Below are 17556 nucleotides of genomic sequence, written 5' to 3' on the forward strand. Positions count from 1 at the left end.
GAAGGTGTAGTTGAAGGGAGCTATGCTTTCAGCCTTTGCCCTAGGATTGGAGTCAGCTGGATTCTTACGGCTACTATCAGCGCAGTCTAAGGGGGAGGGGTGTTGGAGCTTGAGCTTGCCTGACCTCTGAAGGCTTCTTATCTGCCCTTTTAAGGTGAATCCAGCAGGAGGGTCCCCCAGCTATGTCCTGTTGTTAGATTTGGTTTTCTGTCCCCTCAAACTACTTTGTTTTTGATTGGTGTGGAAAGGTTTTAGAGGTCTGTACTTTTGCTGTGTCTAGGCTGCCCTCTTGACTCCGCCTCCTACAGGAGAAGCTTGCATTGACCTCTGACTAAAGTTAACCCTTTGACCAAATCAGCTGGACATACAAGCGATATATTTAGGGTATCTAAAAACTTATTATTTCCAACCCCAGAGGCTGGAGATTTTAAATATTTAATATTTATTTAATATTTAATAAACCTTTCTCTTGGGAAACATTACATTTCTTTAGGGAATTGAAACCCTAATAACCCTTCATATACTCTGTAAAGGGTTACATGCTTATAGTTCCTCATATATGACATTCCATCACTTGCCTCTGTTTTTGTATTGGCTGCCCCCTCCTGATTGGCTAACCATGAAATGGACTGTCTCAAAAGGTAATGAGCTCCTGCCATTGGAAGTTTTCAAGCAGCTACTAAATATTTTATATATGCTAATATTTTAAATAGACACTGTTATTGATTCATGCCAATATTCCATGAGGTAGAATAAGTGCTGATTTTGGAGCAAAGATATGAGTTCAAATCCCTGCTCGGCAGCTCACTATGTGAACTTGCCTGTACAAGCCATATCTCCTCTCTTGTACTCAGTTTCCCCTTTTATAAAATGAGAGGGTTGAATTAGATGTTCTCTTGTATTCCTCCCAGTTCTGACATTCATGACTAAGTTTTATCTCCTTCCTGCATTTTCTTGAGTGGTCCTGCCTTCTGCCTGCCAGAATTCAGGTGAAATAAAGGGTTGAAGAAGAATGGGGCAGTAAGTGGACTTTAGGGCCCATCAATCATCAGTAGTAGCCTTGTTCTTAGCAGCCTGAGGTCTCTGTGCCCTCCACCCACCCACCACTTTGAATTCAGCCTTAACTCATCCACTGAATTCTTACCTGAGCTCTCAATTCAATGATTTCTTTTCCCCCATATGCCCCTACCCTCTTCTTCTTCCCCATCCAGAGTATGGGCTTCCCAAAAATAGGACTTCTAAGATGACAAATGATATAGTGGAGGGGGGAATGGAGAGGAAGGTCCAGACAAAGAGCATTGAAACGTTTAAGGAAATAGCTTTACTTTTTCTTCTTTCTTTTCTTTTCAATTACATGCAGAAATAATTTTTGACAATTGTTTTCTGACATTTTGCCCTTCTGATTCTCTCCCTCTCTCCCTCCTCTCTTCCCTGAGGTGGTGAATAATCCAAAATAGATTATACTAGTGTTTCCATAAAATATATATTTCTACATTCTCCATGACGTGAGAAAAGACATGTATCACACATATGATAAAAAAATCATGAAGGAAATAAAGTGAAAGATGACATGCTTTCATCTGCAACCAGATTCTAACAGTTCCATTTATCATGAGTGCCTTGGGACCATCTTTGGATCCTGTTTTGCTGATACTAGTTTAGTCCTTCATAGTTGACCATTGTATAATATTTCTGTTATTGTATATAGTGTTTTCCTGGTTCTGCTCACTTTACTTTGCATCAGTTCATATGTCTGTCCAGGTTTTTCTGAACTCATCATTCATTATTCTTTATGGTGCAATAGTAAGCCATTATAACCATTTCCTACAACTTGTTCAGCTATTCCCCAAATGATATAGACTTGGAAGGGGGTTTACTTTTATCAGAGGTAGCAGGTGGGGCTACCTGAAGGTAGCAGCCCTTGATTAGGACTTGGAGGATGGAAGGAACTTCAACAGGTATAAATGGGCATGGGAGAGAGGAGGAGTTCTTTCTAAGAATGGGGGAGGGTAGTAGGAATGAAAGCCCAGAGAACAGATAGGGCAGGAGGAGATTGAAGGACCAAGAGTCTTCAGCAGTAGGGAACCACTGATGGTTCTAGAGTAGAACAGCATGGTCATAGTAGGACCTTAGCAAGGTTTTGCTATTAGGGCCCCAGGAAGGGATGGAAGGGGGAATGTCAAAAGGGAAAGTGAGAAGGGAGTGAGACAGTGCCAAACCTCACTAGTCTGACAGTCCTCTACCCAACCCTTTCCATCTTCTCCTGGCTCCCTGGCAGCCCATAGGGACCTCCTGAGAGGGTACTTAAGAGATGATGAGGAAATCCCTGTTTAAAGAAGAAAAGCAAATATCTTCCCTAGAACAGGTCCATGACTGCTGTCTCAGATCAGAGTGGCAGAAGGGTGGTTTGGAAACCTTCTCATTGGTTCACTCAGTCCTCCTGGGGAGGGGAAGTCACTTTTCCTCTCTGAGATTTAATTTCCTCATCTGTAAAGAGGATAGTAATCCTGTACTCTCTACCTTATAAGGCTCTTGGATGGAAAGCTCTTTGTAAACCTTCAAGGGCTGAACAAATGGGGAAACAGACTGAGAGGGAAAATGACTCTGCCTTTAGTCATACTACTAGTGGGTATCTGAGCAAGGAAGACATGGATGAGGCTTCAAGTACCAAGTCTAATGCTCTGTCCTTTGAGCTGGTCTAGTAGGCTACCAATCAGCAGAGATAAGGGTGGGTAGGCAAATGAATGGCGGAGATGGTCTCAAGTCCTATCCAGTTCCAACTGACCATTTGTCTTCTGTGATCATCATGGTTCATATTCAAGATCTTCCTCTGTGAAATCCAATGGTAGCCTTTCAGGCAGGGTGATATGAGTGTGTCTAGTCCTCCTAGACTGATGGGGGGCCACATCAGTCACTTAGGCAAAGTAGCCCCAGAGGAAGATGTTGATGGTGAGTAGAAGGATAGCATTGATGTCACAAACGCGCCTCCACAGAGGGGTCTCCTCAATATTTGTCAGTCTTCTTTCCATTGCAGCCTTTTCTTCAGGGCTCAGGATAGGTGTGGGGGTTGAGGAAAGCCCACAGAACCAGAAATAAAATTTCTGCCAACAAGACTGGGTAGAAACTGGGGAGGAGAGACACCAAGGTGAAGAACAGAGTTAGTAGAGATGGGGAAGAGTCAGCTGCCCCTAGTTTCCTGGCCCTAGGCTGAGCCCTGACCATTGGAATCATAGATACCCACCCAGAATATATTCTAGAGTTCTTATCCATTACTCCCCTCCACACATTCTGAGACACACGCATATTGGTCCTAATGTCCCAAATACATGGTGTTCCATCTTTCTTCTCTGTGCCTCAGTTCCCCAGGTCTGGACTGGATCCCCTCTTAGAATCCCTGGTTTCTTTAAGACCCAACTCAAGCACCACCTTCCACACAAAGTTCTTTCTGACTCTCATAATCTGTGATTCTTTGATTTGATATCTGGCCCCCATTACAATGACCAATGCCCCACTCTCCAAAACTACCCTATCTTCATTCTGTATTCATTATGTCTATGTCTATCTATCCACCCACCCACCCATGTACTATCTCTCTTCTTCCCTCCCTCCTTCCCTTCCTCCATCCATCCATCCATCCATCCATCCATCCATCCATCCATCCATCCATGCATCCATCTATCCATCCATCCATCTATCCATCTATCTATCTATCTATCTATCTATCTATCTATCTATCTATCTATCTATCTATCTATTTATCTATCTGTCTGTCTGTCTGTCTGTCTGCCTGTCTATATCTGTCTTATCTGTCTACGTTTTTGGCTTCCCCATTAGAATGAAAGTCCCTTGAAGGTAAGGGCTGTTTTACTTTGATCTATGTATCCCTGGCATTCAGCCTGGTTCTGGGCACATAGGAGGCACAGAGTTAGTGTGCTTAGTGATTGCTCATAGAGTCTAGGCATGGATATCCCCCCACCAAGTCTGGTGATCTAAATGAGATCAAAAGATGTCTTTCTCTTCACTTTCTTAGCTCTTTTCATTTGTTGTTCCCTCTTTGTGCTTCTGGGTATAGTTGATGTAATCACAGCAATGAAGGAGGCAGAAAATGGAATGAGCTACAAAAATGTTAAAATGAAGTACAAAAATGTGTTTCTAAATGGTTATCCTTTCATGAAGGGTGAAGGGGTTTTCTCTCATAGCATTAAGAAGACAGTTGGCCATTGACTGACCAAAGATTGGCTACACCTATGGTGGCCTTTAAAAAAGTTGAATTTGCCAATGCCATGGGCAATCAAGATACAAAAAGCAGAAAGCAGTTCAGGGGGAGTATAGCCCCTGAGACTCTAAGAGAAGATGGAGGAGGAAAGATTTTATTTACTCCCTGACATGCATCAAAACTATTTGCTTAGTATGGGACTGCTCTATCTAGCTAGGAATGAACAGAGAGAGTGACAGACACAAAAAGCTGGGAGCAGGAAGCAGTTTTATAGAGCATGGCATATGGCAGAATAAAAGAGAGCTGATTGTGAATTCAAGAGAAAACTATCCTTGGCAGTGGAGAGTAGAGCTGCAGAGAGGAACAGAGACTTAAGGCACTTAAGTGATTTGCACAATACAGTCATTGCCCAGCAAGAGTTACCTCAAGAAGAAAAATTATATTGTGTCCTGCAGTAATAGTTATGTTGGCCACCTGTGTTCCTTATGTATATGCTTTGCTGCTAATATACTCTGTTTCCACTGATAATATATATATATGTATATATATATATATATATATATATTTATATGTGGGAGACTGTGCCCTGAGGTTTATGGATCAGGGAGTGTTTCATAGGTCCTGTCTAATATTTTTTCTTAATAAATACTTTTGCTTTGAGTTCATTGTGTCTACTGTCTGACTATTAAAAATAAGCTCACTGATAGGGGTTTAGGAGTGTAGATCCATAGAATCTCTTGAACCAGAGAAAATAGTTGCAACCCATCCCTCAATCCAACCTGAAAACTTGTAACTTGAGGAGATAGCCCAGAAAGGGTACTACATATGTATGTATAGACAGTTTAGGTTTTGTTTTAAGTATTAGTTCTTTTCTTGGCTTTTGTTTCCTGTGAATTTGCTGTCCAAAGTTCTAATTTCTCTATGGCATCTATGCTTTCATGTAGGCATCCAAGGGCTATTCTCCCCATTTTAAAGGAGATTTCTAAGGCTCAAATATGGCAATGACTTGCCTACATCCCAGGACAGCTAAATAGCAAAGCCAGGATAGAGGAACCAAGGCTTCCTGACTCCATTTAAATGCAACCAACTCTTAGTAAGCACTGACTGTATACAAGAAACAGAATTGCATTCTAGGGACACAGAAACAAATGTGAACCTCCTAGAATGGAGGTCAACTCTCAGATCTTGCTGACTTCTTCTGAGGCCATCTTTCTGTGGGGATGATGGCCTGCCTCTTCCCTCTGCCCCAGATTACCTGGAGATTCTTCCTTTTGCAGGTCAATCTCATCCTTCCAACTCTCCTCTGTCTGACTCTCCTGGGCTGACAGGTCTGGGTCCCTGTCCCTTGGTGGGTGGGTGTGATAGTGCCCTTCCAGGGCGGGTGCTCTGGAGTTTCGGGTCCACCAGGTTAGGGGAATGAGCTGGAGGGAGACAATCCAGGGGTTCCAGTCAGGGGTCAATGGGGGAAAGCCTCATGGGGAGGAAGGGTGAGGACAGAGAACCCAAACAGCCAGACTGGCTCAAACACTGACAAATCCTTAATGAATGTCTTTTCTTCATTTGGTCGTTCATCCAAAGGCCCCTCCAAGCCCTGACGTTCCCTGTTCTAAGGCCCCTCTGAGGCCCCTGTCCCAGCTCTGATACTCTCAGTTCTGAGGTTGCCCCTAGCTGACATGTCTTCAGCCCCCTTCCCTCTGTTGTTCCATGTTCAAAGGTCACAGGTCTGGAGCTAAAAGGGATCTTTGAGATCATCCAACCTGATCCTCTCATTTTACAGAGGGGGAAACAGAGGCCTCAAGAAGCTGAGTCACTTGGGCATGGTCACCCCACATGTGGCAGAGCTGGGAGCTGAACCCTGGGCTGACTTCCAGTCCTGCCCGCCGGGGCCAGAACCTGCCTTGTCCTCCGGGATGGGAGGTGTGAAGAGGCTGATGGCGAGGATGACGACAGTCGTGAGGCCAAAGAGGAGCAGAGCGAAGTAGAGATAGTGCACGTTGCTCAGGATGGCCGGCCGGGGGTCCTTCTCCCCACACGAGGGGGCCCCATAAGAGAACTCCAGGATCATGCGCAGGGCACCAACCACCAGGCCAAACATGAGGCCCCAAAAGGCTCCCTGCAAAAAAAGGGCAGGAGCCACTGGCAGGTGCCCAGGTCACTGTCCAAGGTGCAAAGCACCCAAACCTGCTGCCTAGAACCCCCGCCCTCAGGCTAAGCCAGTGTCCTTCTATTCCAGAGGAGCCCCAGAGCATTTCTCCTCCAGTGTCCCTCTCAGTGCTTTCCAGCTGCTCTGACAGGGGGTCAGGCAGCCTCTAGGGACAGGGAGCTCCGGACCTTCCAAGCCTGTTGGATAGATCTTACTGTCACAACATTTGTTCTCATTTTGCAGGAAAAGCCGACGTCCGGAGGAGGGAAGGGGCTTGTGTTTTCATGATGCATTATAGAATCATGGGATCACAGACTCGGTGCCTGGAAAAACCCTGGGGACCCCCTCCTCATTTTACAGAGACCAGAAGAGGAGAGAATGATCAGCAGCCAAGCCAGGATGGGATCCAAGGCCCTCTGCCTCCTCGTCTGCCCTTTTCCACTGGGAGCCACCCTGAGGGTGGTGATCAACTCCCTCCCACACCAAGCCACGCGTCACCCCCTCGGCCACCGGACCGGATTTTATAGAAATGACAGTTCCTCGCAGGCCGGGGGTCGTGCAGGACTTTGGGAGGCTTCCCTCCCCTTCCCTAGCACCGAGCACTCACGGGCTCTGTGATCCTGTGGCAGAAGATGGCCAGGAGGAAGAGGGCAGTGATGGGGGGCGCCAGGTAGCTGGTGACTGACTGGATGTAGTCAAAGAGTTGGCCACTGTTGGCACTCTGGATGATGGGGATCCAGACTATGCTGATGACCACCAAGAACACAATGAAGACCCTAGAGAGGAAGAGACAGCGAAGGTCAGGCCAAGGCCCAGACTGAGGGGCAGAGGTGGGCCTGGGTGCAAAGGCTTCCTCGGCCCCACGTGTTCTGTCTTGGCCAGGAAGTTATATAGTCCAGCAGGAAGAGCCCCAGACTGGGAGTTAAGAAATGGGTTCAGCTCTGCCACTAACTTCTTGTGGGTCCTTGAACAAATCTCTATTTCCCTATCTTTAAAATGAGAGATTTAGACCAGATGATCTCCAGGGTCCTTCTCAACGAGCGTTCTATGTTCTAAGGCCCCTCCCAGCCCTGACACCCCCTGTTCTAGGCTCCCTCCCAGCCCTGACACCCCCTGTTCTAGGCTCCCTCCCAGCCCTGACACCCCCTATTCTAGTCTCCCTCCTAGCCCTGACACCCCTGTTCTGGGCTTCCTCCCAGGCCTGTTCTAGTCTCCCTCCTAGCCCTCACACCCCTGTTCTAAGGCCCCTCCCAGCCCTGAAATTTCCTGTTCTAGGCTTCCTCCCAACCCTGATACCCCCTGTTCTAGGCCCCACCAAGCCCTTATACCCCCTGTTCTAAGGCCCCTCCTAGCTCTGACACCCCCATTCTAAGACCCTTCCAAGCCCTGACACCCATGTTCTAGGCTCCCTCCCAGTTCTGCCACCCCATGCTCCATGCTCCATGAGCCCCCGTCCCCCAGGATGACAGTGGCTGTCTAGTAGTCTCAGAACACAGCCAGGCTCCTTCAGGAAGTCTGAGCTCCCCGCTCCTGACTGCCACCTTGTCCTGCTTCTGTGACTTTGAGCCCCAGGACGAGGCTGCATCCCTCCCGCCTCAAGGATGGAATCAGCCTAAGAGAGGCCAGGCCAGGGATGCCCCAGAAGGTCCCTGACAATTGCTGGGGTTTTGCGCTCTTCATTCCGGAGCTGTTCTCTCTGTGTCTGGTCCCCCTGGGTCCCTGCTCCCCACACCCGCCCTTGGCCAGGCTGTTCTTTTCACTTTCCCTGGACACACAGAGCTCCTTCTGGCTTTGATCCTTTTGCCCAGGCCAGTCCTTCTTCCCCCTCTTTCCTAATGGCCCAAATCCCACCCAGGAGAAGAAGCCTCTGGTCAAGTCTTGAGGATGCTCTGGTGGCTACAGGGTTAGCTCAGCCTCCTGCATGGTGGCCTGGAGCCCAGAAAGGTCAGAAAGAGGAGGAGCCCCCGGGCCCATCCCTTCACTGACAGAGGAAGACTCTGAAGCACAGAGAAGGGATGTGACTTGTCCAAGGTCTCATAGAGTTAGTCGGTGGGGCTGGTACCCACAGACGTTAAGGAGAGGGATCTGATCCAGCCCTCTCTCATTTGAGGAGGGGAGGTGAGAGGGCCCCCAGCCCCAAGGGGAATGGGAGAGCCCAGACCTGCCCACCACCATCAGCTCCTGCTCAGTCGCCTTCCTGCGGAAGCGCTGCCAGATGTCAATGGCGAAGAGGGTGCTGCTACTGTTGAAGATGGAGGTGAGTGAGCTCATGAGGGCCGCCATGATAACGGCGATCATCAGGCCCCGCAGCCCTGGGGGAAGACAAGCAGCCTCTGGGATGGTGGCACCCCAGGCTCCAACAGGGACTAGCTAGGGGCCAAGCAGCAAAGCAAAGGGAGCAGCAGTGGGCGCTGTCTGGGGGCTTCACCTAAGGCCTACTTTGGTCCTAATGTGTGGGGAAAAGCCCCCAGAGCCCTAATCTCCTCACTGAGACTTGCCAGGCCTGGAGAACCATATGGGAGTCTCTGCCACAAGGCGCTTCCCCTCTCTGGTGTCTCAGGGGGGGACCGATCCCTGCCCCACCTCAGGGCTCACGGGAAGACCTCCATGTCCTCATGGGAATGCACAGAAGCTAGGGGGCGGCCCAAGCATTAGCATTTGGCCAAGGGAGGGCAGCAATCTTTCTCTTTCTCTTCCCTGAATTGCTGGAAGGGACCTTAATGGAAGTAGCCCAGAGGCAGGGGAAAGGGTTCTGGATTTGGGCTGAAGAGACTCTTGGGTTCCAGAGCTTTGCTACTTCCTAGCTGTGTGACCCTAGGAGAATACTGGGCCTCTCTGGGCTGGTTTTCTCCCTTGCCAGATGAGGGCTTGGCATTGGTGACCTCCAAGTCTCTGCCTGGCCTTTCAGCATTGTGGCACTGTGAGATGCTGTCTCAGGCTCAGAACCTCATTCACTCTACAATGGAGGAAGCGGGTCCAGGAGTGGAGAAAGGCCCTCGCCCATGCCCAGGTTTCCACTCTGCCAGGGGATAAGCTTTCCCCCTCTGTGAATGGGAGGCTCACTCTACTCCTCGTGCCGCTCAATGTCAGGGAGAGCCCTGGGCGCTCATCACCCTCATTCTATAGAAGAGGAAGACAGATCCACAGAGGGGACAGGATTTGCCTCAGGTCACAAAGTGACCCAAATCAGTCAGAAGCACCTACTATGTGCCAGACAATGTGCCAAGAGCTGGGGATACAACACAGGCACTGCCCATCCCACCATGGGCATAACTAGGGATGTTGGCTGGCGCTGTGTCCCAGGGTAAAGAACTTAGGGGTACTGGCAATGTGTGAGGAGGAAGGGGGGCTCTTCATAGGTGGCAGCGGCAGAAGCTAGCCAAGACAGGAAGCCTGCTTCCCTTGCCAGGCCGTCACAAGCTTCATCCACCTGAGCCCCCTTTCCCACACCTGCTCCTGGAGGAATAGTTCCTTCCCCTCCGGTGTCCCAGGGTGCAATTCCTCACCTCTCCCAATGCCTCCCTTCCAGCATCCCCCCAGAGCCCAGCTCTAATGGCCTCACCTACAGGCATGAGCTCCATCACCAGTTTGGGGTAAGCGATGTTAGAACAGCCCACTCGAGCCCCGCAGATGGCCTGGCAGATGTCAGGGTCCACACAGCCCACCACATCTATAAAAGCAAAGGCAGAAAGTCAAGGCTGAGGGGAGGCTGGACCTCAGAGCCAGGGGACAGGGGGAGAAGCAGACCTCCTACCTCTCCAGGTCCCCCAAGGCCCAGCCTCCCATTCCCAGAAACCTGCTGCTTTGGTGGGAGACACCAGCCCTTTGGGGAAACAAACCCCACTGAACCCTTTGTAGTCATCAGCAGTTTGGGGAAGGCTCTGGAGGCTAAATAGTGAGAGCTAGAGGTGGGGGGCTAGAACAGGGAATGTCAGAGATAGGAGGGAGCTTCGAACAGGGAATGTCAGAGACAGGAGGGACCTCAGAACAGGGAATGTCAGAGGCAGGAGGGACCTCAGAACAGGGAATGTCAGAGGTAGGAGGGACCTCAGAACAGGGAATGTCAGAGGCAGGAGGGAGCTTAGAACAGGGAATGTCAGAGGCAGGAGGGACTTTAGAACAGGGAATGTCAGAGGCAGGAGGGACTTTAGAACAGGGAATGTCAGAGGCAGGAGGGACTTTAGAACAGGGAATGTCAGAGGCAGGAGGGAGCTTTGAACAGGGAATGTCAGAGACAGGAGGGACCTCAGAACAGGGAATGTCAGAGGCAGGAGGGACCTTAGAATAGGGAATGTCAGAGGCAGGAGGGACTTTAGAATAGGGAATGTCAGAGACAGGAGGAAGCTTCGAACAGGGAATGTCAGAGGCAGGAGGGACCTCAGAACAGGGAATGTCAGGGGCAGGAGGGACCTCAGAACAGGGAATGTCAGAGGTAGGAGGGACCTCAGAACAGGGAATGTCAGAGGCAGGAGGGACCTCAGAACAGGGAATGTCAGAGGCAGGAGGGACCTCAGAACAGGGAATGTCAGAGGTAGGAGGGACCTCAGAACAGGGAATGTCAGAGGCAGGAGGGAGCTTAGAACAGGGAATGTCAGAGGCAGGAGGGACTTTAGAACAGGGAATGTCAGAGGCAGGAGGGACTTTAGAACAGGGAATGTCAGAGGCAGGAGGGAGCTTTGAACAGGGAATGTCAGAGACAGGAGGGACCTCAGAACAGGGAATGTCAGAGGCAGGAGGGACCTTAGAATAGGGAATGTCAGAGGCAGGAGGGACTTTAGAACAGGGAATGTCAGAGGCAGGAGGGACCTTAGAATAGGGAATGTCAGAGGCAGGAGGGACTTTAGAACAGGGAATGTCAGAGACAGGAGGAAGCTTCGAACAGGGAATGTCAGAGGCAGGAGGGACCTCAGAACAGGGAATGTCAGGGGCAGGAGGGAGCTTTGAACAGGCAATGTCAGGGGCAGGAGGAACCTTAGAATAGGGAATGTCAGAGGCAGGAGGGACTTTAGAACAGGGAATGTCAGAGGCAGGAGGGAGCTTTGAACAGAGACTATCAGAGACAGGAGGGACCTCAGAACAGGGAATGTCAGGGGCAGGAGGGAGCTTTGAACAGGGAATGTCAGAGGCAGGAGGGACCTCAGAACAGGGAATGTCAGGGGCAGGAGGGAGCTTTGAACAGGCAATGTCAGGGGCAGGAGGGACCTTAGAATAGGGAATGTCAGAGGCAGGAGGGACTTTAGAACAGGAATGTCAGAGATAGGAGGGACCTCAGAACAGGGAATGTCAGAGGCAGGAGGGACCTCAGAACAGGGAATGTCAGGGGCAGGAGGGAGCTTTGAACAGGGAATGTCAGAGGCAGGAGGGACCTCAGAACAGGGAATGTCAGGGGCAGGAGGGACCTCAGAACAGGGAATGTCAGGGGCAGGAGGGAGCTTTGAACAGGCAATGTCAGGGGCAGGAGGGACCTTAGAATAGGGAATGTCAGAGGCAGGAGGGACTTTAGAACAGGGAATGTCAGAGGCAGGAGGGACTTTAGAACAGGGAATGTCAGAGGCAGGAGGGAGCTTAGAACAGGGAATGTCAGAGGCAGGAGGGACTTTAGAACAGGGAATGTCAGAGGCAGGAGGGAGCTTTGAACAGAGACTGTCAGAGACAGGAGGGACCTCAGAACAGGGAATGTCAGGGGCAGGAGGGAGCTTAGAAGAAGTGGGAGAAGTCTTGGCCCAAATAATGTCAGAGCTGAAAGAGACCTTAAAACAGAGGGTGTCAGAACTGAACTGGAGGAACCTTAGAACACAGAACACCAGTGGTCAGAAGGAACTCTGAACATAGAACTTCAGAATGAAAAACAAAACATGTGTTTCCTGGGGACCTGCGAGGGACTCTGGAAACCATTTTACAGTTGAGGAAACAGAGCTGAGGCCCATTGACATGACTTAGACTCTTGGGGGGTTGGTGGTAGAACGGGTCACTGCCCAGCCCCGCCAGCCCCTTCCCTTGGAGAATTCCTGACTGGCCTTCAAGTGTCTCCCCTCTCTGAGAGTCCTCCCATGATGCCTGTGGCTAGTAGCCGAACTTCGTCCGGCCCAGGGTTTCCTGGAAGCCCCGTGGTCTTTAAAGCCTCTTAAACCCTCCCCTCGTCCACACTAAACCAGGAGCTCCAGGAATTCAGGGAAAGAGTCTTATCCAAACTTTGTGTCTCCCCCTCAAGCCCAGGAAATGGATCTTTGACACCCAGAAAGGGGCTTAATCAATGTTTGCTAAACCAGCTAATGACGGGAATCTGGGTTCTCTCTCCTGGTAAGACCTCCAACAGAGATGGGCAAGGCTGGGACCAGAGGGAGATGCCAAAACCTGGCGGGGGCAGCGTCAGAGCTCTAGGCAAAGACAGATTTGGGTTTGATGTCAGAATAAAAGCATCCTCCCAAGGAGAGCTGCCCCAAGAGGTAATGAGCTCCCCATTCTCCGAGGTCTTTAAATGGAGGCAGGACGGTCTCTTGTAAGGGGAGGATAAAGGGGCTTTTGTTCAGCCGTGGGGGGACTAGAGGGCTCCCAGAGTTCTGTCAGCTCCCGGAATCTGTGCTTGTCATTGTACGTCCCCCCCCATCCCTCCTCGCCCTCAGAGACCAGCCAGGAGGGCCCATACCTGGGTAGAGAGCCCGGCTGATCATCCCTGGCATGACAATGAAGAACATGGGCAGGATTTTCAGGTAGCCCCCAAACACCGAGCCCCCCTTGGCGTGGGATAAGTTCTTGGCTGACAGGGATCTCTGCACAATCACCTGCGAGGGGACCAGAGGGGGCAGCGGTCATTGAGGTCTAAGGACTGGGCAGCCCGCACAGACTCCAGCCAGGATGGGGCCGGCTCCCATTCACCGTCTCCTGGCCTGGACCAGCCTGAGCCTTCTCCCGGGGCACAGACGCAGCCCTTCTCGATGCCTCTCGGCTCCCGTCTCATTTGACACGTGCAACAGCAGCCGTGCGAAGGAGGCCGGGCAGCATCTATCCTCATCCTATAGATGGGCAAACTGAGGCTCAGCCTTAAAGTCCCTCATTCAAGGCCACAAAACGAGTTGGCAGAGAGCTGCCCTCCGGACAGGGGCAGGGAGGGAGGAGCCTGTGATTTCATTGGTGCAGGGCACTCCCAGTGAGGGAACTTCTCCTACCAGGGTGGGTGGCAGTCACTCTTAGAGAAGGAGCTGCCATGGGCATAAAGGGGGAGAGAGACTTGCCCAAGGTCATACAGCCAATGAGTGTTGGGGCAGAACTTGAACCCAGGTCCTGCTACTTGACCTCCATCTCTGAAGAGATGGCATGCAGTAGACCTTTCATTGATCCGAAGCTTCCCTAGACCAGCCTGCCTCCTGGCAGGTGGGCACCGTGAGGCTGGCATCTCTCAGAGGGCCCATAAGCGATGGGTCTGGCCAGGAGCCCTGGCAGGGAGGGCTGGGGTACCTGGTCTGTGCACCAGCACCACGTGGCCAGCACCGTGAGCCCAAAGATGAGGCCAGGCCACGGGATGTCCCCAGTGACAGGGTCCCGGAGCAGGTGGAAGGCATCAGGCCGAGGCAGATGGCAGGTGGTGTTGGGCACAGTGACGTTGGCGATGGCGCTGCTGTACTTCTCCTGCAGGCCTGGGTACCAGCCCACTTCCTGAAACCCTGCAAATTTAGAGCATCTACTCCATGGGGGACAGAGCCCCTGGAACGGAGCATGCCCCCCATGTCCACTGGCAGGGTGGGAGGGCCAGGGGGACACCCTGGAATCTCTGTGGGGATACTGAGGAAAGAGGAGGCTTGGCCCCTGCCCCCCACCTCCTACCCCAGCACCCCCAAGACCTTACCCAAGAACATGAGGACCAGGGCTCCCCCCACCCATGATGAGGGTCTGCAGAGCATCCGTGTAGATCACAGCTGTCAGGCCCCCTGAGGATACAAGGGGGGGGCAGGGATCAATTCTACCACCAAGAAGACTGGCCAAGCCCCTGTGTGTCCAGTGGAGGATGCTTGGCACTTGTTCTCTCGCCATCTCTGTCTCTCTCTCTCCACCTGACTCTGTGTCTCATTCTTCATTCCGGTCTCTGCCGATCCATGCATCTCTGTCCTTTTCTGTTTCTCCATTTGGTTCTATCTCTGATTCTCTCTATCTCCACACTTGACTGTTTCATGCTCTCTACTAATCTCTGTCTCTCTGTCTGTCTGTCTCTCTCTGTCTCTGTCTCTGTCTCTGTCTCTCTCTGTCTCTGTCTCTCTGTCTTGCTGTCTCTCTCTCTGTCTCTGTCTCTCTGTCTCCGTCTGTCTCTGTCTCTTTCTCTCTCTCTCTCTGTCTCTGTCTGTCTATCTCTGTCTGTCTGTGTCTCTCTTTGCTGTCTCTCTGTCTCTGTCTCTCTCTCTGTGTCTCTCTGTCTTTGTCTCTGTCTGTATCTCTCTCTGTCTCTCTCTCCCTCCCTCTCTGTCTCTGTCTCTCTCTCTGTCTCTTTCTCTCTGTCTGTCTATCTCTGTCTCTCTGACTGTGTCTCTCTTTGCTGTCTCTCTGTCTCTTTCTCTCTGTCTCTGTCTCTGTCTCTCTGTGTCTCTCTGTCTTTGTCTCTGTTTGTTCTCTCTCTGTCTCTCCCTCCCTCTCTTTGTCTCTGTTTCTGTCTCTCTCTATGTGTCTCTCTGTCTCTCTCTCCTCTCTTTGTCTCTCCCTCCTTCTCTTTCTCTCTCCCTGTCTCTCTCCCCCTCTCTCCTCTCCCCTTTCTCTCCCCCTCTTTCTCTCCTCCTCTCTTCCTCTCCGCCCACCCCCGCTGCCTCCCTCTGGGTGTCCATCCCTGGCTCCAAGGGTCGTTACCAGCGATGGGTGTAGATGGCTGTCACAACCAGGAGGATGACGGTGGACAGGTAGAGATCCCAGCCCAAGGACACCTGGATGAACAGGGCTCCAGAGAAGATGTCAGTCTGCAGTGAGACAGGATGAAGAGAACTCTCCTGAGGGAAGAGGGGACTCCATCCCAGCTCAGGCACCCCAAGCTCTGATCCCCCCTCCTCCACTCAGAGGGGCCCTGGCTTGTCTGCGGGTGATTTGAGAAAGGAGGCAGAGAAAAAGCAAGAAGGGGTCCTGGGTTCCAATTCTGAACTTACCACTAACTTGCCATGTTTCTGTAGATAAATCCTTTCTCTGAACCTCGGTTCCCTCATTTTTAAAGTGAGGGCCATAATTCATCAGGAGTGAAGCCCAAATGAGAGAAATGATGGAAAGGCCAGTGTATGTATGTACTCCTCCCCCCAGAGTGCCTAGCAGTGGGCTGTGCATGCCCTAGGGCAGCCTCCCGAGGGAGAACATGTACCCACTGAAATCTTGGTGAAGATGTACAGGATGAGGGACAGAAACGGACATGTACACTTGGATCCTCTGGCCTCCAAACCGCTTCTTCAGGTACTCGGGCATCGTGACGACCCCCGCTGCGATGTAGACAGGAACAAAGACCCAGCCAAGGGGCCAGGAGCAGCCAAGTTGCCTGGCAAAGGCAGAGGGAGGGGAACAGTGAAGCCAGAGCTCTCTCTCTTGCTGACCTCTAGACAAAGGGGAAGGAGGTGGCTGCCTGTGGGGAGGAAGCATCAGGGTCTGCTGGAAAGAGTCCTTTGGTTCAGAAGTTAGGAGTCCTGGGTGTAGCACAAGCCTCGCTTCTGCCACCAACTTCTCTGTGATCTCAGGGAAGTTACTTCCCTACCGTGCCTCAGTTTCCCACAAGTAAAAGGAGGCAGAGCCGACAGTTTCTAAATTTCCTCATAGCCCTGATAGTCTTTTAAGTTTTACTCAGGTTATTTTCTTGATCCCGTGTGGGGTTTTCTGGGCAGAGATATTTCCTTCTCCAGCTCATTTTAGAGAGGTGGAAACTGAGGCTAATGGTGACTTGCTCAGGGTCACCCAGCTCGTATCTCAGGCCAGATTTGGTGGTGTCTTCCTGGCTCCAGGATCCATATTCTGAGGACCCTTCGTTCTAAGGTGGCCTAGAGTTTGTAGTGAGTTCTAGAGAGGAACCCAGGCACAGGCCAACATTTCCCAACTCACTAAATTCAGAACGTCTAGATTCATGATCCCCGGAGATCAGGAGCTCCCAGCCTCGGGTGGGAATTCCTCCATGGACCACTTACATTCCATTCGAAGCCCCCTACAGCCAGGCCTCCAGCTGCCCCTGTCCCAGCCAGGCCAATGAATAAGCCGCTGCCCACGTTGCTGGACATCAGAGAAGCACCAATCTGAAAGGCAGAGGAGACAGGTCATGGACAGGGACTGAAGCTGGAGCTTCTGGGTAACTAGATTTGGGAGGTGGGAGCCCAAAGGGAATGGAGGTAAGGGGTTCTCATGTCAGTCCTGTGGACAGAGGAGTTCGAGGATCTTTAAAAAGACAGAAAGAGGGGGCAGCTGGGTGGCTCAGTGGATTGAGAGCCAGGCCTAGAGACGGGAGGGTCCTAGGTTCAAATCTGGCCTCAGACACTTCCCAGCTGTGTGACCTGGGCAAGTCACTTAACCCCCATTGCCTAGTCAATACACAGTATTGACTCCAAGATGGAAGGTGAGGGTTTAAAAAAAAAAGACAGAAAGACACAGAGAGTCAGAGAGACACAAAGAGAAAGACCGAAACAGAGAGCCACCTCTGTCTTGAGGATTGTGACATCCTGGGCAAGTAACAGAAGCCATTGGGGTCATAGGCGGCATTTTCATCACTGTTGCCCATCGACAAGCAGGGGTGTCAGAAGAGAAGATTTGGGAGGTTGAGAAGATGGTGTCTGATATCACAACTAGAAATAATCTCCATCCTCTCACCCTTGAGACCCTTCTGTTTATACTTTCATAATAACACGGCTATCCTGGCTTATGTCAGAGATCGTGAACCTTTTTCTCTCTCTTACTAGACAGACTACAAGCATCTTGAGGGTAGGGACTGGTTCTTGTCCATCCTCATGTCCCTCACAGAGTCTAGACACGATTAGTGGACACCAAGTAAATATAAGTTAAAACCTAAACTTGAAATATAGGAGTAGCATGCCCTTAGCAAGGGATGGGGTACACCCAGCCAGAGGCCAGAGGAAACGTTTTTGCTGGGAGTTTTATGAATCTAATAAAGGTGTTCAGTTTTAAAAAGAGAAGAGATGGATAAAATTGAGTTTACAAATCTGATTATCTATCTATCTATCTGTCTCCGCCTTTCTTTCTT

General features: G+C 51.0%; 1 protein-coding gene across 1 annotated transcript in view; it reads right to left on the reverse strand.

Annotated features, from left to right (window-relative positions):
- Nucleotides 1-1298: 1298 nt before the first annotated feature.
- Nucleotides 1299-17556, reverse strand: part of SLC5A9 (solute carrier family 5 member 9) — an 18387-nt gene continuing 2129 nt past the window's right edge. Inside the window, 15 exon segments of the mRNA XM_056815179.1 lie at nt 1299-3124; nt 5472-5637; nt 6114-6329; nt 6967-7135; nt 8521-8671; nt 9922-10029; nt 13006-13141; nt 13815-14020; nt 14203-14233; nt 14235-14292; nt 15198-15295; nt 15689-15724; nt 15726-15833; nt 15835-15855; nt 16493-16597. Of these exon segments, the coding sequence (XP_056671157.1) occupies nt 2916-3124; nt 5472-5637; nt 6114-6329; nt 6967-7135; nt 8521-8671; nt 9922-10029; nt 13006-13141; nt 13815-14020; nt 14203-14233; nt 14235-14292; nt 15198-15295; nt 15689-15724; nt 15726-15833; nt 15835-15855; nt 16493-16597 (1818 nt within the window). The 3' untranslated portion in view covers nt 1299-2915.

The sequence above is a fragment of the Monodelphis domestica genome, chromosome 2 (genome assembly GCF_027887165.1).
Source record: "Monodelphis domestica isolate mMonDom1 chromosome 2, mMonDom1.pri, whole genome shotgun sequence".
Taxonomy (NCBI): Eukaryota; Metazoa; Chordata; class Mammalia; order Didelphimorphia; family Didelphidae; genus Monodelphis; species Monodelphis domestica.